The sequence below is a fragment of the Crocodylus porosus genome, unplaced genomic scaffold, assembly GCF_001723895.1.
Source record: "Crocodylus porosus isolate Cpor-Errol unplaced genomic scaffold, CroPor_comp1, whole genome shotgun sequence".
NCBI lineage: Eukaryota > Metazoa > Chordata > Crocodylia > Crocodylidae > Crocodylus > Crocodylus porosus.
Genome location: NW_017728918.1, coordinates 27,299,523 through 27,324,813, shown reverse-complemented (window position 1 = coordinate 27,324,813; position 25,291 = coordinate 27,299,523). Strand labels below are relative to the sequence as shown.

At 40.8% G+C, this 25,291-nt stretch overlaps 1 protein-coding gene across 1 annotated transcript in view; it reads right to left on the bottom strand.

The window, feature by feature from the left end:
* The window catches only part of MBOAT2 (membrane bound O-acyltransferase domain containing 2), a 204,382-nt gene that overhangs the window by 37,302 nt on the left and 141,789 nt on the right, over positions 1-25,291 (bottom strand). Inside the window, exons 5-7 of the mRNA XM_019537423.1 lie at positions 24,099-24,154; positions 13,967-14,021; positions 10,927-11,110 (exon numbers count right to left, since the gene is read on the bottom strand). Of these exons, the coding sequence (XP_019392968.1) occupies positions 10,927-11,110; positions 13,967-14,021; positions 24,099-24,154 (295 nt within the window). The remainder of the gene's footprint in view (positions 1-10,926; positions 11,111-13,966; positions 14,022-24,098; positions 24,155-25,291) is intronic.

The window sequence follows — 25,291 nt, the reverse complement described above, 5'->3', positions numbered from 1 at the left end:
GGCAGTCCTTGCCTCAGCCCCTGTCCTAGCCCCAACCCCAATCCCTCCCTTGCTGCGCAGGCATTGATCTGCACCCCCCACCACCACCACAAAAGACTTACCAGATGGAGGCAGTTATATTGAGCATGTTAAAAGGAACCAATCCCCCATTTTATAACATTGTTCCTATAGGAAAATTGGTTCCAAGTTACGTTTCGTCTTAAGACATGGTTTTCAGGAACCAATTGTGTCATAAGTCTGAGGACTGCCTGTATAATAAGAAGTCCAATGGATAATTAAACACTCCTCTAGTACTCCATAGATATTGCTGCTTCCAGCACATCAAATATAACTGTCACTGAGAACATTGTATAGACTTCTTTTAAAAGCTACATTTTCCTGAAATGAAAAAAATCCCTCATCTGCTGTTACAGATTTTAGACCTTTACCATGTATGGCAATGGTATGATACAGACGATTTATTAAGCAAGGGAAGTTTAACAGATAATAGGATTTGGGATTCATTCTTTAGTATAGCAGGAAAGAGATGCTAGGGAATCCCTTATAACATTGGTTTTATTTTCTCTTAGTTCTTATATATAGATTTAGTATTTCCTTCCTTTCAGCCTTACGTTACCACTGGAATTCAAAAGCAAGAATGCTCATTACATATGAAATCAAATTTGATAAGTAAAAGATTGGACAAAATTATAATAAAGATTTTGAATGCCAGTATTTTTACATCAGAAATACTTCACATAGGTTTTCCATGTGTTAACTAATGTTGCAAGTTTTTCCTAAAGTAATGCTGTAATGCTGAAAAATCTTGTAAGTAGCTCAATAAAATATTGATTTCTCCTTTTTAGAAAGGAAAATCCCCATTGTACAATAGTAAGAGTAAGTATATGAAAAAGTGAGTAAAAATGCAGTAGCAGTGGCAAGCATGAGGCTAAAATATTTACATTAAGAAATCTCTCATTTTGGCTCTCTCAAACATTTAAAAAGGAGGTCCCTTTTGATTCTCTCTCTTTTTTTTGGCAATCTGGAAACACTCATTTTCAACTATATAATTATATAATTTTTTATATGTATACCCAATTTTCAGATCTGTATAAGTGTGCCATTTAGTTAAAAAAATTAAGGTAACAAGTGATAAGTACTTATTGCTTTATCTATTTTGAAATTAGCAATATTATTTTATTTAATAAAGAAATATGTGAATCGCTTTCATAACTCAAGCCAATAAACTCAAGAAACACTGATATTCATATGGTTAGCCATTCTTAAGTGAATGGCTACCATACTTAAATCAACATTCTATGCGATACAAAAGAGGTGATAATTTATTAGGAAGATACAAGCCTTGAGACAAAAAACTTAGGACATTTACTTAAAAGGAAGAACTCTCAAAGGCTTTGATCAGCAACAACTCAACAAAGCTTTAATTGTTTCACAAAATAAACATGTTTTATATTAGCCTGAAGTCCCACTGCTTGTTTTCCGAAATTAATTTTTTATATCTGTTGTTTTAAGACTGTACAAAGACTTGAGATTCTACATTCAATCCTCCTTAACATACCGTAGACACAAAATAAATCCTAAATAATAAGATATCATGTTATACATGTGAAAGAGGGCTCATACAAAAATTTCAACATATAGTCCACATTGTGAAAGGATTACAGCAGTAAATCTTATTAATTTTAAATTTAAAACTTCCCCTTTAAAACAGAAAAGGCAAGTTTATTCAAAACACAGCGGAAACCTCAGAGGCAGTTAAAATAGTCAGATTTGGCATTAGGTTCTAAGCCTTGCGCCAGTGTATTTTAAATGCCATTGCAGGACAGAACACCACAACCCCGTTCAGGCCAGTTGTCACTAGGTTGAATACAATGCCAACACAGGCCAGGCAGAACACAAACTATACTCACAGCCTGCAAATGGTCTGTACTAAAGCTTACACTGAAGGATCACATGGCAGATGGATACTACAACTACAGTAATTTTTATATTTTGAAATGATACAAATCCAGGTTTAATGCCAATTAAACCTAGAAAATAATTTTATATGCTTGACTAAACTTAGCAAATTAAACAGAAGTTTTTCTGAACTTCTAATGCATGGTTTTCTGCGGGGGGGGTTGTTTTGTTTTTTAACTATTCTGTTTGTTTAAATCAGGGTGCTCAACCTTCACCTGTGGGCCAGATATGACCCCCCCAGAGCCAGGGCATCTGGTCCACGGGAGCAAGGGAGCAGTGGCAATACTGTTGCCTTGGCCCACTTCCAAATTCTACCTCCCCCTCCACCAGGGCTGGGTTGGAGCCAGGCCCCACCCTTCCCTCCCCTGGTGGCCAGGTTGGGGTTTGGCTGGGCCAGGCCCCCATGATGGGGCCGGATCAGGCTATGCCCTCTTCCCATGTGGCTGGATGGGACCCTGCCAAGCCAGCTCTGGGCACCGGACTGGGACCACCGGCAGAATCCAGCCTGCAGATGGACCTGGCACTGCCTATCTAGATTGCTGGGCAAAAAGGCTGGACACTATTAGTTTCAATGTTTCCCTTACACAGTTGCTTTATGTCCATTCTAAACTGAATGGATAATTTTATTTGTAACCACAACTGATTTTTGGTGCTTGTAAACATGGTTATATTCATTCACAGCATGAAATCTTAAATTTTCTACAAATAGTTCATCTCCACAATACAAGCAGCATGGGCAGGAGCAGTTACAATCTCTTATTACGCTGAGTATAACCAAATTAAAAAAAAGAAATTGTAAGAACAACTACTTGAAATATAAGCAGGGAAGGTGTATGCCCCCTTTCTGAACACAAGGGCCACTCACCTGCAAATTACTTCTCCAGTTAACACTTTTTCAGAACACTCTGCAGCCATGTACAAAATATGTTAAAATAACAAGTTGCCAACACAACAAAACACCTGTTTATTTCCACCTGACAGCCACCATAGGTCAAAGTTGGACAAACTGGCTTTTCAGAAAAGTGGATCAACTGTGTAAAGATCTCTTGTCACTCAATCCCAGCCTGGAAGGAGGACCCAAATGTCAAGATGATTTTGCATCTGAGCTAGAAATGCAGCACTTAGCTGTTTTCAACTGCCCAAAATCTGTTTTGAAGAAGCTGCAGAGAGAAGTTGCAATTGACTGCTCTACTACTTCTGTGTTCCTCTGTCTTGGGTAAGAGAAGCTTTGCCATAACTAAAGGGGTCTAAGAACCACTCAAGAGACATAGTAGCCACTGACAGAAGTGACATTTGTCATATGATCAGCCCCTTGAAAGTGCTCTACAGCCATGCCCTGACAGAAGTGCATAGCTTCAGAGCATTTAAAGTGCCTGATTGGTGACAAATCAACCCACATTACATGAGCATTCAGATGAAGGCACTCCAAACCACAGCACCTTCATTGTCTTGTCTGACTGGGCCCCAGCCCCACTCCATTGCTGTCTGCAGAATGGGAGAAGCAGGGGAAGGAGCTCTAGCCTGGGGTCTGCCCAGCCTGAGCTGGAGGGAGGTGGGGGACAGATGAATTCATTAAATACAAGCCTCTACTTTTAGGTGGCCCTTAATGGCTTCTCCTCACAATTCACTCTGTCTCTGCTCTGTAAGAGATGCCAAAAACTTAACTGTTTGCTAACAACATCAAAACAAACATTTTCCTGCTTCCTACCATACTGTCCCTAATGAACAGGTAGAGCTCCCTGTGACCAGTCCTGCTCACGGGGGGGTGGTAAATCTCCTGCAGTCGATTTCACTGCCCAGGGGGTGAGGGGGTCCCCTGCGGCCGATCTTACTGCCCAGGGCCCCAATCCCACAGCCAATTCCTGCAGCCACTTCCAGGAGTGGTTGTGGCCGCTTCTGGGAGCAGCTGCAGTGATCCGCTGCTTGCAGTGGGGGCACCAGTGCTCCCACCTGCCCCACTGCCTAAGCAGCAAGCACGGCTGGTCAGGGGGTGCACAGGCACCCCCATGCATGTCCTACATGTCGCCACTGCTACAGATGACTCCATAAAATTCTCTTATGCCACAATTCCTTTAGATAAAACACCAATGATTAAAGCTTGGAACAGGCATTCAATTCCAGCACTACAAATTTCTGGGAAATTTGGTGAGTTTAGCCATGAGGAAGCCCACCTTCCATACCCACCCCCAGTCTGTGGAAGGTGTGGGAGAAGTGTACAGCAATTCAAGCTGGCACAGGAGAAGAGATCTCTTTGTAGTATAAGTACATTCAACTTTTTGTTAAAGAGCCAGTTCTTCTCCACAAAAAACAACCTTTGAATGGCTGTGCATTTTCTTTTTGGGCTGGGAGTAGGCTCTTCTCATAGCTAAAGCATAACATTTATCTGTAGCATGACTTAGCTTGGAAGGCTGTAGCTACCATTTATCAAGCTGACCAGTATTGCTTACAAACCTGTTACAGTACTACTCTTAATACAAAATACAGAGAACCTGGAAACAGACACTTTGCAAAACATCAAATATCAGGACTGGAGTAGTTACTGAAGTCAAAAGATACCAGTGAACCCCTTCCTGATTTTTTTCACTGTTTTGAATTTTACACACTCAAATCTTCAATGAACACAACATGAAGAATTTAAGAGTTATTTGAATTAAAGGTTTTATGGGACAAAGACAGATTTTGGATTAGACTAGGGAAAATGGTACTTTATCTGGATAAAACATCAATAGCAGCTCACGTCTTATAGTTTACAGGTACTAATGATTACACCTTGAGGATGAAGAGTTTTTGTGGGTAGTTAACTGGTGATTTCATATACCAGAGATTTTTGTGAAAATGATCTTAAGAGTGGTTTTAGAAGAAGGTAATAGATTGAGTAGGAAAAAATAATAGATCAGTCAGATAATCCAGCAGCCAGGCAGCTAGGCCAACAGGTACTCTCTCTCAAGAGTTGGTGTTCAAAAAGAGTAAAATAACTGTAAGGCTGGGGACAGATATTGCACATAAACTGGTTTAAGCAATCAGAAACTGGTTTAAACCTGTAACAGAACAGATGGTCAGTGCACATAAACCAATTTGAAAAATGGCTGAAACCGGTTTGAGATAAACCTAGTTGAATGTAGTATCAGACTTAACTGATTTGGGTCAAACTGGTTTATGCAATGCCTGTCCCAGACTCCTTGCTGGTTTAAGTTAAACCAGCTGTCTGAGCTGGGCAGGGCTCTCTGCTCCACAGCAGAGCTGGCCCCCTCCCCTCTGATCCTTGGCTGCAATTCCAACAGAGACTGCAGGCATCTGCCTGGATTCCCCCTGCTCCCCACCTCCTTCCCTTTCCCTCTGCCTTACACAGACACCTCTCAGCATTAGCTAGCAGACCACGTGGTGGCTATGGTCCGTGCTGTGGCAGATGGGACAACGGTAGAATCAAAAAGGTAGCTGGTAGTGTCCCTCTGTTCTTTTCTTAATGGGGTAATAAACACTGAATTAGGGGTGATAAATACTGTGCTATTAATTCCCTGCTGGGCTGGTTGGGGGTGGGGGGAGGAGGGGAATGACCCCTGCCTAATCAGAATGTCCTGCTGGGGCCTGGCCATGCCCCCCGCCTCCCCAGCTCAGTACTGTGAAGGGAAGGGAGGGCTGCTATAGTGCTCCTCAGCTTCTAGCCTGAGCCATTGCAGGTGCGTGCCTACATTTTTTCAGTCCCAAGAGGATGTCTGTATGGTTATAAACTGATTCAGCCTGGCCAGGTTAGACTAACCTGCAAAGATTGATTCAATTCAGGCTCAGGCTTTTTGAATGTCTGTCCCTAGCCTAAGTAAGTGATTGTCACTTTGGGCATCTTTACATGTGTTCCTGGGTAGAGGGGAAGAAGGCATTTTTATCAGAGCGGCTCATGGAAGCTGCTCTAAAACACCCTCAGTATCTCATGTATTCAGCATCCTGCACTTCAAAATGGCAGTGGAGGTGCTTTAAAGCTCATTCCCCAAGCCTGAGTTAAAAGTGTCGCCCGCTGTCATTTTGAAAATGTGGGGACATTCAATACACATGATGCCGGGGCTGCTGGAGTAGTCCAATTAGAATTCTCCAGCAGACTTGATTAACTGTTCTATTTAGAATACATCAGAGCAGGCATCAGGCATGTGTATAGGTGCCCTTTAAGACTTCTGGTTGAGTGCCCTATGCCTCCTAAAACTATTTTGTCTTTATCTTTCAAGGAGTGTTTTTAACCATAATTCTCTGGTGGCTTACACACAGCTGAAATTTCAGACATCTACTAGATTATTCACTATCACAGAGTGGGGCCTGCGAGCGGCCATGAGCTCGCTAGTGCCCCCTGCCATGTCAATTAAGGTGATCCAGCACCCTCGTCTCACCCACCACGTCTTTGTTCTTATAAAGTTCAGTAAGGGAGGCTGCCTACTTCCACCTTGACACCGCACTGGTATTACCTCCGTTCCAAGTGGGGTGCTCCAACACCCCCAGCCTTATGGGCAATGTGTGCCTCCTACCTCCCCTTTAGCGCACCCCAAGCCTCGCAACTGTTGCTGGATATTATTCTGTCCTTGCCCTCCAGCGCCCTGCTACTGGCGCCTCTGGGCCGGTGCTGCAACTGGCGCCCCGCTACCGGCGCCTCTGGGCTTGCTGTGCCCAGGCCTTGCCCCCCCGGGGCCTGAGCGCCCTTTCGCGCTCCCCGTCTCACCCGGTCCTCCGATTTAACCATAACAAAACCATGAGCCAAGAGGCTGCAACACAAACAAGAAGCCTACCAGCTTATAACACAAAGCTTGCACTCACTAGACTCTTTAGTCATAGCCTCTTCTAGAGTTCTCTCTCTAGTCCATATCCTCAAGGCAGTCCGGGTAGTCAGGCTGCAAACATACGTTCGGCTTGCCCAGCTCTCCCACAGAGCTCCTACTCTTGCAGCTGCCAGAAGGGAACTGCCAGCTAGGCTCCGGCCTGGGCTGTTTATAAAGGCCCGGCCCTGCCCTGCCCCCTTCTGGTCACCTGACCTGTCTGGTTGTGGCAACCAGCACCTGAGCTGCCCCTGGTGACTGGCAGCTCCTTAACCCTATATTAGTCACAGGACACCTCCTTGATCCTGTGACATTCACACACATTCAATATACGCCCACCTAAGGTACTTATCTACCATTTAGTTTGGAAAAAATGTAGCACTTGTCTGAAAAACAAAAAACAGTTGCACTTTGATGAAACAGTGCTTGCACTTTTATAAATAGGTAACTATGCTTTTCCACTGAGAGATTGCAAAGAACTCTCAGAACATTAGTTAAGTTTCAATACTGTTGCAAACTAAGTCTTCCTATTTCTCAGTATAGATTAAATCTATACTCTTTTCTACTGCTGGCTAAACTCAGTACAAGTATAGTTGTACCTACATGGAGTAATATTTAGGATTTCCTTGGAGAACTTTAACATCCATTTTGCAGAGTAGGTAACTTACAAGAAATAGCACAGTAAATAACTCAAAGGAAGGCAAAGTTTCCCACTGAAATAACTGACTGACGTGTAGCAAACGGTGTTTAAATTTCAAGTAAGGATAACACGCAGGGTTTTGCCTGGAATTTTATTTACTTTTTAAAACCCAAACCGAACAATTACAGATCGGGGGGGCTTAGTCAGCATTTATGAAAATCTTGAAACTAAGAGTGTTTAAATACTGCATTGTTACATTTATGTTTTAAAATAAGTAAATATGTTACCTTTATATTACCCAATTTTGTTTATAATGTTGATGATGTTTATAATACTGGTTTCAAAGTTAATTATTTGTATTACTATCCCAGAGACCTCAGTTAGGTTCAATCCATTATACTAAGCCCCTTATGAACATAGAGGAGACAGTTCCCTCCTGAATATATCTGGAAATATTCATTTCCTTAATATCAAGTTGACCAGTTCATCAGTACAAAACAGTTTGCCAAAACACAGAATGGGAAAACTCACTCTAAATATTACATTTCAACTGGGGGGGGGGGAGGTGTTTAACTTCACTTATGGCTTCTGCCCTTTGTCAATATTTGTATGGACACTAAAATTATATTTAACAAAACTCAGTATAACATGAAACAAAAAAGCTGCTTACTGCAGCACTAGTTAGGAAATGATTCTCTAAATAGTAATGTGTACTATTCATTAAGCAGAGTTGTTTAAAAAAATGTATATTACAAGACATCTTTATAGTCACAAAGCAATACATAGGATAGAATCTCTCTCATGTATAGTGCTTCAGTCATTCAAATCACTAAATCACTCCTTTGCTAGTCTCACCACAAAATTTCTCTTTGCTCTGGTCCTTGCTGTTAATTAGGCCATTGTCAGGCCACTGAAGTGACAGAGGAAGTATGTATATTATATCAGTTCTATTTCATAAAATTTGGTGATCTCATATTTCAAACCCATTCAACAAATCCTGCTTGCCTTTGTTCAACACCTACAGCCTGAGGCAAGGCCTGCTGACCGCAAAGAAGAGACTCTCATAGACTTCAAGGAGTTCTGACCAGGCCTATAGCAAATAGACCTTTTTAGTAAGCTTTTTAGACTTCTACTGGAATACATTCATTTGTAAGTAGTAGCCAATACTCAAACAATGAAGGAGTTCACTATAGTACAAAATTACCAAAAAAATGTTTATTACATTTGAGACTATTATTTAGTTAAAAACTGCAGGCAATTAAAAGCAAGAGTTTCAACTTCTAACAACTGTCCATCTAATAAGAAGCTGAAAGCACATGGATTTGTTCCATTTTAAGGGTAGCTAATAGCTATAATAAAAAGAAACTTACGAAGATAGAAATTAATGTCTGACAGTTGACACCACTTTGAGCACCAATAAATGACAGCTTGTAAAAAGGCATAGGAAGGAGATATGAAATAAATTTTAAAATGTTGACCAGATTCAATTAACATGCAATTAACACAGTAAAAAAAAGCTAAGCTAAACTTATATCATGCAGTCAACACACACTATACAGGAAGAGGCTGGCATGAACATTGTGTTATAGAAATGAAATTTAACACAAAAGGAAGCTTACAGTAAATTGAGCTGAAATTTTTTACAATTTAAGACATGAACATTTGCTGATCCCCATTATGTTTCTTATTGAAAAATTAACTAATGATTTATTCTTCTTTAAAAAAACAAAATTCAATATCAGAATGCAGGTAAGTCTTTGGTAGACATTCATCAAGAAATATTTAAAGCATAACAATATAACAAAATGAAAGACATTGTCACTGATACAGCAAATGCAGTAAAGAAATTAAAACCATCCACATTTTCCCAAAAGCACGCAAAGACTCACTGGTGTTATAAAATGCAGTCATATTTGTTTAACGCCAGTTGGGAAGTGAAGTACTAGGAGCAAAGACAGCTTCTCAGTCTCAATACCAAAAAAGCTAATGCAGCATAGATTACAAAATATTCAAGCATTCTACGAGCAATACAATTTAAAAAGAAAAACCTGCTTACCTGAAGCTATGTTATTTTTCAAGGTAGAATTCTTTTATGGATTCCCATTTATTTATTGAGCTTTTCCACTCAGATACTTGAGAGCTTACTAGCAAGTTTATATGGTAACATTTAGATTTCCTTTGAGGCAGTCAAGATAAGACCTTCTCAAATTAATTTAAAAATACTAGTAGTTTTGAACAGTTAAAATTTAACAAAAATACAGGAAAGACCTACAAGTATGTTTTCCTCAAAACCAGAGGTCCCATATATGGAATTCTCCAAATGTATTAAGCCATGCTCTGATTCATACAAAGCAAAAGTTGTTGTTTAAAAAAAAAATAAAGTTAGAAACTTGCTAGTCTGATGTGCCTCAGTGCACACAGAGAGGGTCACAAGGTACATTTGCTCCCACTCTCAATCTAAACTACCAGCTTGGAAATAAATTTCAAGATATGAAGGAAAGAGGAGTTGGCAGTGGATTTATGGAGATAAATGTATTTGGTGAGATCATTTCCCACCCCTCCACTCCCACCCAGTAAATTCAAATGTTACCTGTTTGAGGTAATAACTGCATCTTGGATTGAAACTCAAATAGGAGCACATATGCACATTAATAAAAAGCAGATAAATTGACACTTAGAAAGAATAAAAATCTGTATGTTCAGGATCCCAAGAGTTAAACTTTTTATTGTAAATGTCAACAATCTTCAATCTTCACTTATATTATATGTGCATCTCTTGCAAGTTACAATCCACAGGGTTTCATTTCACCCATAGGTAAGGAACCCTACTCTGACAGGAAAGCAATCAGGAAAGGGAAAGCAGCATACCTAGCCTCTGCAGTGCAGTGCATTGAAGAGAACACGCCTTTTATTTGTATTATATCTATAGAACAATGTTACTTATTTATTCTCTACATAAAGTTTTCTGGATTTTTTTTTCTTCAAGTCAGAATATTTATAGAAACATGTCAAAGACCTCTTTCCTAAGGGGATCTGATAAGTTGTGCTACATGTAAAAATGCAGTGAAATGCTACATGTAAAAATGCAGTAAAAATTCTACCACATTTTAGAGCCTAACAAATTTCATGAAGGCTTGCAGTAGCTTGTATGTCTTCCACTTTTTTTCAGAAAACAATGTATGTGGTCCCCAAAGCACGCACATATTTTGTGACTTATTTTCAGAAGCAGTTGATGCATACTATACGCATGTTTCTGCATTGAAATAAATGTACATGAACTGATTTATCTGAAAATAACTTTTTACCATATAAGCTTGTTAGACAGCTCCAGTGTCATTTGCTTTTGTAAATGAGACCTACAAGTGAGAATCTATGCAGAAAACCGTTTGTTATTTCCATGAACAGAAAACTGTATCATTGATGACTGAACTCTGGATATAGCTCAGAAGTGATGCCTGTAAGTGAATAGTGCAAAACAAGCTTTCCATGCAATGACTATATAAACAGCAGCACTGCAAAAGTAATAGATCTTACATTTGGAGAGGGATCCGTTTGTTCATATTTTATATCTTCCTTCCCATTTGCTTCAGACTGTTGCAGTTGGTATGATCTGCCTTCAATGAAAGTAATATAGTCTTTATAAGAGCATAGTGGGCCTGCCAGGATACCCATGAAATTACAGTTGTAACTTAAATATTCCAGTAGACTTGGCATGCGTCTGTAATTCAAAGACAAGCAACTTGTGAGATGTAATGTATGCTTTTTATGGAAGTCTACTGCAGGAATAATCAGCTCTCACATTACTGCTTATTGAAGCTACAATAAAAAGCAAGTGTTGAGAAGCAATCTATTTGCATTTCATAACTGCAATTTAAAATGTGATGGCTTTTTCCTGCCTGTACTGAGCACTTCCAGACTTTTTTGCTGACTTATGGTGACTCTCACTAAAACGAGCAAATGAAAAACCTTCGAAAGAAATCACCTGAAGCATTGTATAGCATTGTTTCTTTTCTTTTTCTTTTAAAGAAAACTTCGTTGATTTATCAAAAACTTTGGTACAAACTCCTGAAATTTACAGAAGTTCAAAATATTTTATTCTATGGAAATTATGGGATAAAAATAAATAATATAAAAGGACATCTTTTAGCTTCATATCTTAGTGGATGTAGGAAAAATGTCTAAAAACACAATAGAAATATCAGCAGCAATTTCTGGGATTTCTTTTAGAAAAGCCATCATTACAATTTCTATGAGCTGAACTGTCAACTCATATAATGACTTTATGTTATTTCTCCCTGATATTTTAAGAGGGAGAGGAAGGAGACATTTAGCGCTTTTTTTTTTTTTTTTTTTTTAATAGTAATCACTGAACTGATAATAAGATTTACAAAAATAGATTACTAATATTCTCTTATTCAGTTTTCAGAAAGTTACGTTAACTTATGAGTAATTATTATAAATGATTAACAATGCTTTCTACTTCGCAGTTAGGTAATTTTGAATGCCTTAATTCAAAACTCAAAATTTATGACAGAAAGCACAGGGTCAACCCATCCAAACAAGTTATAGTACTAGTTCAGACTTCCCCTATAATTCATCAATAGGTTTCTTTCTCAGTGTACCAAATATATTGATCTCTAAGTCTATTAGAATCTAGGTCACAGAACATTGTGTATTTAGACTTGTGTTCTCAACAAAGTTATGACATAAAATGCATAAATCTTTCTGTATTGAAGATGGTAAGGTTATCACCAAATGAAATAAAGTTCTAAAGCTTCATCCAAAAGAAAAAACATTACTATCATTTGCAATTCATTTCTAACTGTACTTGGTTCAAAAAATTCTCATTGCCACATTTAGCAAAGAAAGTTTTCCTCTTGCTATTATTTGACTTATTACAAAAATTAAATTAATATTATGTTTTATTAGCTCACCCCTTCTTTGGGTGTAGCTCAACCTATTATTACAGAACCCAAACAGCCAGTTGATCAAGAGAGTTTTGAAGTGTGGACATTGCAGAATAATCTTCTTTACAGATCATGTTAGATAAGCGAGGAAAATCCTCAACACTGACTTCATTTGAACCATGAGATTCTATAAAACAACTGAAGATCTGTCCATGATCCTGATCCAGGGGGAGCTACCAAAAGCTCCATGAACATGCTACAAATCAACAGAAATGCTTCCTTTCAGTTCTCAAAACAAATTGTTTCCTAATGCTTAAGAGGAGAATTTCTCTATAAAAACTTTTCATTTTTAATGTGGTAAAGTCCCACTTCCCTCACACTGCTCCAATTATCTTCGTAGGCCTAAGAATTCTGGAATAATAGGAGTTAATTTACTATTTCCAAATTCTAGAGCTTTTCCACTAGTATAATTAGGTCCCCCACCAAAAATGGTCAAATTTTTTAAAAGTTACACCGTTAAGAGGAGAACAGTCCCAGGGCTGCACAGTCCCCAGCCAGTGGGCCACATATGGCCTATGGGGCTGCTAAGGAACTGGAAATTTGGTGAGGAGGTAGGGGGACACCAGTGGAAATTAATACTACCCTCAATCCCTCCACTGCCAAAGTTCTAAGTCCAGGAGACCAGATGACATGGCCCTGCATATGGGATCCCACCAGTGGACCCAAATCTGGTTTCAGAGATGAGGCAGTGTACCCAATATGACTTGTGAGACCAGGGTCCAATCTAGAACATGTGGGATCAGGCCTTGGCCTTGTGTACACTGGATCTGGCTCACAGGCCCACCCTGTACCACTCATCCAGCCTGCTAAGCCAAAAGTTTGGGCTCCTCCACTGATTTAGACTATAACGTTTCTTCCCAGAAAAAGCCTTTTGTCTTGGGATCTTAGCTATACAATCCACTGTCCCGCTTCAAGTATCTGTGATGTATGTAGGATGAAGCCTGTTAATAGTTTTTCCCAGGTCACTGCAGTATATGTCTGTAAGATTTGTACAACCCATTCCAGGAAAGAGCATTTCAGGCTGCGTGCTCTTGCTGGCTACCTGCTGGCAGAGGAGCAGTTTGGAAGGTCTACACGTGCAAATTGCTATAACACTCCTATTTGGATGCAGGTTGAAACCATAGAGAGTCAGGGCCGCCTCAAACAAGGCATCTGTTTGCAGCCCAAGAGCATTTGTGCACTCTTGCTTGAGTACACATCACAGCATAAATTGGGCACTGACATTTAAACCAAATAAAGAAACGAGACAGAAAAAATATTTCTAAAAGTAATAATAAAATACAAGTTCCTTTATACATTTATTTTCTTTATAAAATGTCAAATCTCCCATACTATGCCATTATCAACTGCCTCACACAGTGGGAGTGTTTCTATTTGCCACTGTGAAGAACAAAATAGAATGGATATGGTCTGTTTTAATAAAAGCTTTGTAAGTAAACTATAATGTCTATTTCAATGGATATTTTACAAATGCAGAAATGCAATTAAATTACAAAGGTTCAGCACACAAACTAAAAGAGATCCAGTTAAGTTACCATCATTCTTAAATATTACTTGATATTACATCAAAAAAGAAACTGGTCTCATGTAAACCTAAGAAAACTTACCTTACAGCCAAGCATCTCTGCGATGGAGTCAGTTCTTCTTCCTTTCGAAACATTCCTGAAGGGGAAGAGGAGAATAAGCAAACATACATTATCTAGTCATTTCTTTGCCAGGGTCAATGGATATCCTTGATAATTCTCCAATTCCCAAAATTCCTCCCTTTTACCTGCCCCATTTTTTAAGGGCCTGCTGTCAAGGAGGTGCTCCTAGTAGAGCTGGGTCAGATATAATTCCTACTAAAAACAAATATTTTCAGTCAGGAAGTCTGTTAGTAAAAGGTGTGAAGTGCAGCCATTGCCAGCTGTGTCTCTGCAGCACACCCAGATAACAAGATTTGGAAGAAGAGGGTGGGGGATTGGCGGGTGGGGGTGAGGTAGCATTCATAATATTGCTGCCCTTGCTTCTGTCAAAATTAAAAGTTTTGAAGATTTTTAACTCTCCTATTCTCAAACCTTTCTGACCTAGGAAGTCAAACCTAAATACTAATCATCATTTAGTATTATCTTATGAAATCATTACAACCCCCAGGGCTGCTACTCAGTCTGCGTACAAATATTCAAATAACATGGAAGCATTCTCCCAGGTCTGTTGTTATGGCACAAACTTACCTAGAGCCATGCACACATACATTTGCATACTGAGGCCCTCCAAAGTACAGAGCTTGCAGTGCTGACGCTGTGCAGTCAAGGAGGAAGTGAGGGGGAGAGGGAGGAGGTAGGAGGTCTAGGAACACATCTCAGTCAGCATGCCTACACAAGATGCTTTCCTGCTCAATAGACTAATCTACTGCATAGTAAAGAATCACTATTTAAGGTGGGGGTAGATTTACTGCGCATTGCAGAGAGTAGATTTACTGTGCATTAGCTAATACTCAGTAGTGCATGTGTAAATGCCAACTAGGAGTATATTTGCTCCCTGTCAGCCAAGACAGCAGGGGGGCAGCTTCCTGCCAGAGGCAGCACAACATGACTGGGAGTCCCTCCAGTCACAGGGCAGAGACAACTCTTTAGCAGTCCCTGGCTAGTCTTTGGACCCCTGGCTTGACCCCTGGGACCTAGGCCAGCTAATGCTGCCCCTGGCCACTGTGTGCTGGTAGAGTGGGCAGAGCCCCAGCCTGACCCCCAGGCTTCTCCTGGCTGCTCCCTGGCCTGTGGGCACCATGCCCTGGCTCTGAGGGCATGTGCTGGCTCCAGCAGTCCCACAGGCCATTGTGCTGGGGAACTGTGCTTTCTGGAACAAGCTTTGACTGAGAAGAAGCACACTGCCACCTCAAGAGGATGCTGGAGGTGCAGAAGAAGCAGGCTGCTGTAGTATCCCAGGCAGCAGAGGTCACGCAGGAGGAATACCAGGTGCTGGACACCATGCTGACCCTGGCAGTCACCTTCATGCCATCCACCATCAAGCTCCCAACTCTGGCCCCATCTGCCAGCCGGAAACAACCCACCACCAGCCCTGTCCCTGGCTGTGGCCCTTCCTGCTGCCTGGCAGCCACCTGGCCTTGTGCCAATGCCCCCAGTGGACCTAGCAGAAGATCCAGCCACGTCTGCAGTGACCAGGGCCCTCTGCCCCTGCTCCTGAGCCAGGTCACCTAACAGCTAGACTGCCTGCCTGGGCTGCTACCCATGGGTGACTTGTCTGCCATGTGGCCCCTGAGCAAGGAGATAGCACTCGCTGGATCCAGCCTCATGAAGGAGGAGGTGGAGCAGGATAGACGGTGCCTGCCCTCACCCTTGGCCAAGCCTCTGGGCTGCCAGCCTTGCCATAGTGTCTGCACCTGGGTGTGTCACCAGAGACCAAGGTGCTCAGCACTTCTACCTGGGCTCTGCACCATAGATGACTCCATCCCAAAGATTCCACCCTGACACTACATCAGGCATATACTTGTAAACATTTGCATGGTGAAGATGATGTTTTATTGGTGGTGGGTTTTGCAGTTGGGGGGGGGCAGCTCTTGCTGGGGAGGGAGAGCAGGAAGGAATGTGTTGTTGGGGAAGAAAATAAAGATTGTTGACTGGAAATTGTCCAGAGCACGTGTGGTCTTGGGGTGCTGGAGGGCCTGGGGTTTGCAGGCAGCCACCCAGCTTCCCTATTGCAGTGGGTGGGAGAGGAGGTGGTCCACGAGTGCCTTGCAGACACAGTGCCCTCTCTGCTGCTCCTGGGGTGGTGGGAAGGGTGGGAAGCACCCATGGTGCACTTGCCACAGGCTCCTAGGACAGCATCCCTGGCCAGACTGCATCCACCCACCCCTCCCACCCCAGAGACCCCGATAGCCTGAGCACACATTTAAATGCCCATAAGAAGCAAATCTGCTCCCAGCAGGGTACACATGTAGACAACTTCCCAGGGCTGGCTTATTCCACTGTAAATTACTGCACAGTAAGTCTAAATAGCATTAACTGCACATGTAGATGCACCCAGTATGTTCTGCAAGCTTCCTTAGTCTGCCCGGAACAGTGCATAAGGCAGCCCTGATTGGCTAACCCAGACTGCCCATGGTCAGGTGGTGTCAGCACAGACAAACGTTCACCCTCCCAGGAGAAACTCTCCTGGCAGTGATTTAACCCTAGTTGCTCCCAGATTATTTTTCTCCTGCAGCGGCCAATTTTACTTTGGGAGAAAAAGCCTGAACATCTGTACACTCATGATTCCTCTTGGAAGAACAACAACTGTACAACAGAAGCCACTGTTGGTCATTTGATGATTCTAATTATCTGAAACCAGATATGAAGTGAAATAATGAAAATAATACATGTGCTACAATAAGGACCATTGCTTTTGAGGGAGAGAGAAGATGCATGTTAAACAAGGCCTCAAGGGTATTTTTATGAGCAGAGATCTAATCATAGCCTATATCAGGGCTGTCTGACCTCTGAGTGATGGTGTGGGGGGCACAAGCTGCACAACCAGTCTTCCTTCCCCCAAGCCACATGTTGCATGGGCAATACACCACACCACAATGTGCTATGCCATGCTGCATGAGCATCCCCCATCATGACATGCTACACACTCCTCTGTTGCACTGTACCAGCACCCTCACACAGTGTGGAGTTCCCAGTTCTCCCCAAAGTCCCCCCCGCCACAAGCTCCCTGCAGGCACTGCAGGCCATGCTGTTTCACCTTGCTCCTGGGGAGATGTGCGAGGGAAGAGCGGGGAGAGTAAGCAGAAGCTGGAAGATGGAGGGAGAGACACCAGCAACAGCAGCAGGAGAGTAATGAGGGGAGCAGTACCCCCTCAAAGCCTGGGTGCCACAAGTTAACACTTAGGAGGCTGCCTGCTGCCCAAATAGGCCATTAGTTGGACAGCTCTGGCCAAGGAGACTAGAAGTAGAATACATCTGATTTCCCAGATTAAACTGACAGCTGTTCCTGAGCTTTTCTGAACAGTCCAAAATCTTCACACTCTGTCCTAATGTTCCTAAAGAGTTCCTGAAATGGAAATATTTTCCCAAATTGGGGAGGGGGTAAAGAGAGAAACTCAAGTCTTGGATAGTTTAAAACATTCCTGTGGCACCCAGTAGCATCCTGAAGTCTCTTTTGAGGGAAAGCAACACAATGCTGCCTGATAAAACATGAACATGACTATTTTATTTCAGCTTCTATGCCACCAGAAGCAGCATAGTAATATTCATACACCACTGGGCCTGAATGAATTAAATTTTGCCTCAGAGCAAGACTGTAGCCTGGTCTTATCACTACACTAAAGGTGGCTATGCTAGCCAGCACCAGAGGTGTGACACAGACCATTTCTGGTTTGGAGGTCTAAGGATCATCTGTGTTCCAGATTTTGTATCCTTAAGGCTGGTTGTTCCACCTCAGATCCGTTACATACCACCTGACTCCAAAGGGATGAAGAGGTGCCCCTTGCTCCCAATCCACAACCTCCTGGTGCTTCCAGGTGCCCTGTACTCCCAGCCCACAGCCGGCCCTGGTGCCTGTCACTGTCAAGCCACAGCCCCCACACCCCTGCCATTCTTCACTCCTGACCTGCAGCCACCTGCTCCACCAGGTGCCACCACCCCAATTTGGCTGGAGCGCAGTGGCTGCATCTCGTGCAGGCAGGCAGAGTGAGTCTGGCCCCAGCACAGGATGAAGGGAGGAGGAGGGGAGCCTGTGGCACCCCCCAACTCAGGCTGGGGCTCCTGTACCACACCACGCCGAGTGGCCTGGCTACAGCCTGCCTAGCACCCCTCCTCCCTGGGCAGAGTGTTCCAGGTGCCCCACCCCTCTGAGAAAGGGCACCAGCTCCAGTGCTGCCAGGCCAGCCACAAAATTCCCCACTGCCCCTGAAAGCCCCTCCCTGCCCCCCACACACACCCTCCTCTGCTCAAGGGGCAGATGTTTCCTCCTGCATCCTGCCATAGCCCCAGTGCTTGGACACCTTCCCCCAGTGCCACGAAATGCAGTTCTACCAGCAAAATCCCAGACATCTATTCCTATTTCAAAAACTGCCAGATGGAGATTGGAGGACCCAAAAAAGAGGACACGTCCGGGAAAAGCCAGATGTATGGTAAACCTACGCTAGTCCCTTCTCCTGCAGGCCTCTACTCTCCTCTCAGATCTTCATAGGGGTTAGTCACGTTCTCTTTTTCTCAGCTGAGGCCTGTTTAAGGCTCAATTATCCCATTCATCACTGTCTTTGCATCTTCACCAACAGCAGAGTGACCATTGCTTCTTGATTGCCTCTAGCCTCTCAACAGTCTTTCAAGAAGCTATCAAGATCCATCTCTTTCAATTTATAAAAGTATGAGAAAGAAAATACTTCCCCTCTGGTATACATCATACTGTAAGAGAAGGAAACACATGTCCAACACCTCTACAACAATGCATAGCTTCAGAAATCAAATATTCCCCAATTACTAAATATTACAGATTATTAAACTCCTCTTCACCAGTATGCAGTTGCTAGGGAACTCATGAAGTTCTCCAGCTATTACCCTGGGATTCAAGGGAAGTCTCTTCTCCTGTGTTATAACAGCGAACAGTTTCTGTGGCAGTATTTTCTCAATTCCTATAGAGTTGGGGGGGGGGAGGTACTGGCCTGGAAGTTAGGGAAACTGTTTATTTCCATGAGACCTGCTGTGTGACCTTAAGCAAATAAATCACACCCTCTGTGTTTAGTTTCCCTATTAGTAATGTGGAGAATAATGATACCTATCCGCTCTTGTAAGAGGATGCTGGAATTATTACTGACATTCTAACCTACTTCCTATTTCATTTTGGGATTTCAAAAATGCTTGCATCTGCCATACAGGGTCCTTTCAGCATGACAACACCACTAGCACTGATCTTCCAGTGTGAACTTCCTTGTTCCTTTTCACTGTATAACTGTTAAAGCAGATTCATATTCAGCCACTCTTCCTTGTAAAAACAAACACCAAAACCAAAAAAGCACCAGCATTAAGCACATTTGTCCCTTACAGAGCAGCCAGCTGTACTGTCAAGACTGTATTGTACTGCTCAAGGATTTTGTAAGAGAGGATTTTGTTCCATGGGCTTTGCCTTCCCATTATTGCAGCACAACAGTGAAATCACCTGAATAACTGATCAACTGGAATGCTTTCACATATATGTTTTTGAGGAAATCCAGCAATTGAGAAATTCAGAACTGATGCATTCTTTAAATCCAATTTAAAATGCAAAGATGTGGAGAGATTCTATACCAGGTTGAATCATAAAACAGGACAGAATTCAATTTTAGATTTTTAAATAGAACTGTAACTGAATGCAAATGCATACTGTTTGTAAAATAGGGCATACTGCAGTCCTAAGAAAGAGACAGGAGGTAATAGATCTGCCTGTCACTATCACCGTGGTGGTGATGGTGGAGAGGGAAGGCAAAACCAACACAAATCTGAGCTGATTAATGTAGGTGAAACTACGTTACAAAGATGCAGTCTTTTTTAATTAAGATTTAAAAAAAATACTAATAAATTTTTTATCATCCAGAAGGCAATATAAAAAAAACCCTAGACTTAAAACCAAGCTGGACAATCTTCAGGTGAAAACAAGTTTTTAAACTATAAAACAAATAGCACATAACAAGATCATAAAGTAATTTTGAAACTGATACTAAGGTACTGACCAAAATACTGGTCAGCAGCACAGTGAAAGTTGCACAAGTTGCAAAAATAAATGATAGATCAAGGAGCAAATCCTAGTTTCTAGGAGAAGGTCTCAAGTTGCTAAAATATGTCTAGGTTCACTGACTTATTTAGAGCCCAAATGGAAATAGAACAGATGAATTAGAGGAATGTTCCTTGGAAAACAGCTGCTGCCTTTTTGTGTGTAAAACTAACATTTATAAAACTGGGGCTTATCTTGTCAAGATGAGCTATGCAAGGGACAGATACCAAATATATACATGCAGCTTAAGCGTACATTCACCTTACCATTTTCAGATCTGGCAATTTTCTTCCTACTCTTTAAGATATACTTTTGTGCTAAAATATATCTATAAAACAGATGCAAAAGCATTTTTCAAAAGCAGCAATAATGAAAAGGTTATATAATGTAAAAATTCCATTGCTATCCTACATAATGAGATGAGGCATTTAAATTTCTTTTGTTGATCACACTATATAAAAAGTAGCTTTCTTAAACAAATAGAAACTTCACAAAGCAACAGACACATTTATGCTGGAAAGATGATAACTCATTCAAAACAGAGGAGTGTGGTCTATCGTGAAACAACTGTATAAAGATTATCAATTCTGACTGACAACTGTTTCATTTTTCTGAGTCGGCATTGAAATTTAAAGTACATCTAAAGTGCAGAAGTGTAGTGGTTGATAAAAGCAACACAAGTTGGAACAGCATACTAAAATAATGCTGAAAGATAGTTGAACTGTGTGTTTTAAGTGTTTACAGTTGAATCGGAATACCCTTTTGATTTCTCAAGTTAACTGAAAACAGGATTTATTCATAAAGTGAGAAAAAAATCTCAAGACTTCTAGAACTATTACATTATTTGAAAGTAGCTGTGAAAACTATTGCCAATAATTTTTTATATTCTATAACACCATAATTTGGGTGGGCAGCTAGTCAACAGCTGCAAGCCAGAAGGAACGGTACCATGTTTATGATACAAGTTGCTTTTTTTCATGTGTTGCCTTCACAGTTTTTACTATTTAATTTACGTTTAGAAGTAGTCCTGATCAGAATGTCCAAAAACACTTAGTCTGGCAACTGTTTGTAAGACCACTGTAAGTACCAACTAAAAGACATTTTTCCCTAATATGATCTGCTTCTCCCCTACTACTGCTCATCTCACTTCCTGAAATTGGTTTAACCACCTGCTACATATTGTTTAAATACTACTTTATGAGTTCTGAGGCAAGGACTGTGTTGGTTATTTCTTCATGGAGCACTGCGTGCAATGGGGCACTAATACCCTGTTTAGAAGCCTTTAGGCAATACAAGAGAAGAACAGCAACATCACTAATAATTAGATCATGATATTTTAAGAGCCATTCTTTCAACCTTGCTACCAGTCTGAAGCTCTATAATAAAGTTTAGAGTTCTAATTTGGTGAAAAATTGAAAAAAGTCTCACATAACTATTACTGTATCATGTTTATAAAGCAAATAAATGAACAAAATGAAGTAAAAATCCTTAGGAAGTTCCTGCCTTACTTGACTTATTTGCCTCATCTTAATCTAGCGACATGAAAACCATTTCATTGGGTCAGACTCAGGATCCATCTAGACCAGCTTGACACTCTGAGAGCAGGTGGTGTCAGATAGTTTAGAGAAAATGAAATTCAAGAACCCCTATCTTTGGACAATTACAAAAAATATTTTTCCCAGTTTGGGATGTGCAAATGCACTGAAATATCCCTTCCACATTTCCTCCTATATAGAAGTTTAATCTATTCTGAAGTTTTATAAAGGTGCCATGATGCTATCAGGGATTGATGAGCTCCATAGTTAAATCATGTATAGCACTATTTTGAAAAGCACACTGACATGGAAGTTAAAAAATGTGATACACGTGTCATTAACCTAATATACTCATATTTAGGAAGTTACCTCCCCACTTTGAATGTTAATTTCCCCTCCTACCCTTGACTGTCATTTCTTTTTAAATTTTAACACCTTGAGGGCCAGGATTACAGCTCAGATCCTCAAGGATACTTAATTCCCATGAAGGTCATGCACCAAAATACTTTTGTGCATCTGTGTCTAGTTAAGATAAGGTCCAAAACAATAGAGCTTCTTGGTATCAGTAAGCACTAAAAAAGTGCATAAAGATATATAGTGAGAGTGTTCCAGGTGGAATGGACAGCACACACAACACAATTACCCACAACTACAGAGGTAGAGATAAAGGCAAGGAAGATGCACAAATCAAAGACTGGAGTAAGTTTGTTTTAGGTCACAAAGTGGCAAGGATTTTTTGTGATATCTTTTATTAGACCAGCTGTATAGTTGGGACAGCTGCTCGACAGGCTTTCAAGAATCAACTGCCTTTTCCTCAGGTCATACATATACTGGATAAGAAAAGTCCATGCAGAACTTATAATATCTGGAAGAGTTTACAGAATGAGAAACATCAGAGTGCTGGTTTCTTGTGAACATTTAGCCATATCAATCTGGATCAGCACCACAAAAGTCTACAGAGATGCATTTCTGAAGAGTGTTGAAGATTAATGAATGCCTTTTTAGCTCTGGAGTGTTACATTCAAAATGATTGGAAATTTATTTTATTAATTTGGATCTGTGTCATTTGTATTATAAAAAGGTTGGAAAGAAAGTAGTTGCAGCAAGGAGCTGCAAGGGGTTTTTCTCATTTTAATATATGACAGACTGAACAAATTTTTCATGCTTATATTAGCTGATATCTAGGGCCTCATCTACAATGAATCACTCAGCAAAGTTAAGATTAATGAACTATGGCCATTACGTGAACATGCATATGTTCAAACATATTAAACTGTGGCATTATTAGCTTCAGTGAAACAAATAGCTTACTCCAGCTGTCCACAGAGATAATCCAAAAACTTCCTCCCATACTCATTTTTATCTCCAAGTACATTAAAGCTATTAGACTACTCTGGGTGGCTGGCATGTTTTCTTCAGGCATCTTTACATGTGCTGCAGGGTGGGGGCATTTTAATTAGACCAGCTCTTGGGAGCCGTCCTAATTAAAATGCCTACAGCATCTTGTGTATTCAGTGTCCCCACATTTCAAAATGACACCAGGAATGTGTTGAACGAGCTTTAGTTAAAGCATCCCCACCACCATTATGAAATACAGGGATCTAGGGCTTCATCTACAAACAGTCACTCAGGAAAGTTAAGATTAATGAACTTTGTAGATGAGTCCCAAGATGCCAAGGCTGCTGGAGCAGTCTAATTAAACCACCACTTGAGCAGACTGAATGCATCAGAGCAGGCATCAGGCATGTGTATAGGTGCCCTTAGGCTCTCTCATAAATCAAGATTATTTTTTCTCTAACTTCTGAATGTGACAAAGAACGTAGATGCCTGTTTTCAAAGTCCCAACCTCAAGATTCACTTATGTGGAGTCATTATCTGGGCCTATTTATATTCCATCACCTTTTCTCAAAACAGTTAAACCATAAATAATAACTATATGCCCTCTTTGGCCATGTTTAGACCTGCTGAGCAAAAGTAACCTAATAAATTCAATGATCATATGCATTTATAATGAAAAAAATCATAAAATAATTAAACGGGGTACACAAATTAGCAAAAGAAATTAGAAGATATACTTTTAAAACCCCAGAAGTCACAGCTACCTAATCTTGATCTCAGCATTTCATTAGTCTCGCTGAGTAGAAATTCATGCCACAGACCAAAAGATGTTGGAAAGAGGGCAGAGAAGAACATGGAGGTTTTGGTAACATGGTATCTTCTGCATGGAGAGGCTTCTTTTCAGGGCTCATGTGCTGGGCAATCTACTTCCTTTTTTTGCTCACTTGGTTCTTTATCAAATATTATAAGAACCAACCACTTAGCAAAAAAAACTTTACCCAATTGTCCATCAAAAACCAAGGTTAATATAACTGGTTTAGTATAATTAACCTTATGAAGTCAGCTTAAAATTTCCCAAACACAATAGCATGTAGGAAGACTAAAGACAAACACATGAAGAATTTCATATAAGCCTTACCGTCATGAATTTCAAAAGCCAAACTAGTGATCTTCTGTGTAATTATCATCATTGGGCTGTTACATGGGGGAAAAATAAAGACATATTAGAAAAGAAGACCCACACCATAGCTTCTTGTTAAATAATTAGAAAAAGATTGATTAGTGATCCAGAATGACTGTCAACAAACGAGAAGACTGTCAACAGGAGAGGTAAGAAATGTCTAACTGTTAGACCTCAGATGCACAGGAGTACATAAATCTAAGACTTAGATTTATACTCTAAGGAAGACATGTCTTAGACAAGGCACCTGCAGAGTCAGGATATAACCATTCCCTGGAAGGGATTAAATAGCTTGGTAAAGTTATGCGTATATTTTGTTGAATTGGGTCATACACATATGAACAAGTAGCAGAATTTTTTCTACAAATGTCCCTGAAGATCATTTAAATTTCTTTGCTTTTTTTTTTTTCCCTTTCTTTTCTTCAGTGGGAAAAGGAAGAGGAAAAGGGCACTGAAGAACATTTCTCCATGTTCTATCTACTGGCAGCAATATGCACAGGGCAATAGATATAACGGCAGTGAATATACAGCTGATTCTGCTCAAATAAACATTCTTGAAAATATGCCTCAAAACTTAGTTTGGCTCCATTCAATCCAAAGACATTTAATAAAATATAATGGAATTTCCTTTGAAAACAAAAGTAATTATAAATGACTAAATGAAAGCACTAAAGAAAATACCAAAAAATGAAGCAGAACGTAATTCCTTTGTGTCAGATACAGAAATCTTGGTACATCTAGTTTTTCCTGTTAATACATTTCACTGACTTCTGTTTTAAATTATTTACATCCATACTGGATAGTAAGCATTCCAAGCTGGAATATTTAATAAATCATCCTTGTTTGTACCAATTTCCAAACATTTAGAATTTTCATCCAACTAACAGGAAAATATTCTGTACAGTAGGGTCTCATACCAATTAATTATTGCAGAAATATCGGTGGGCTGACTGGCATTAACTAGGGGTGCATTAATAAAGACTTTTTTGGCTGATACCAATGCCTGATTATTAACCAGCCCTAATCGACCAATACCAATTCAAAAGCCGATATGCAGCCCAGCAGCTTGGAGAGCAGTCTGGCCAGTAAGTCTGCGGGGCATGGGGGAGGAAAGGGGCATGGGGGAAGGTGCAGATCGAGGCCCCCATGGT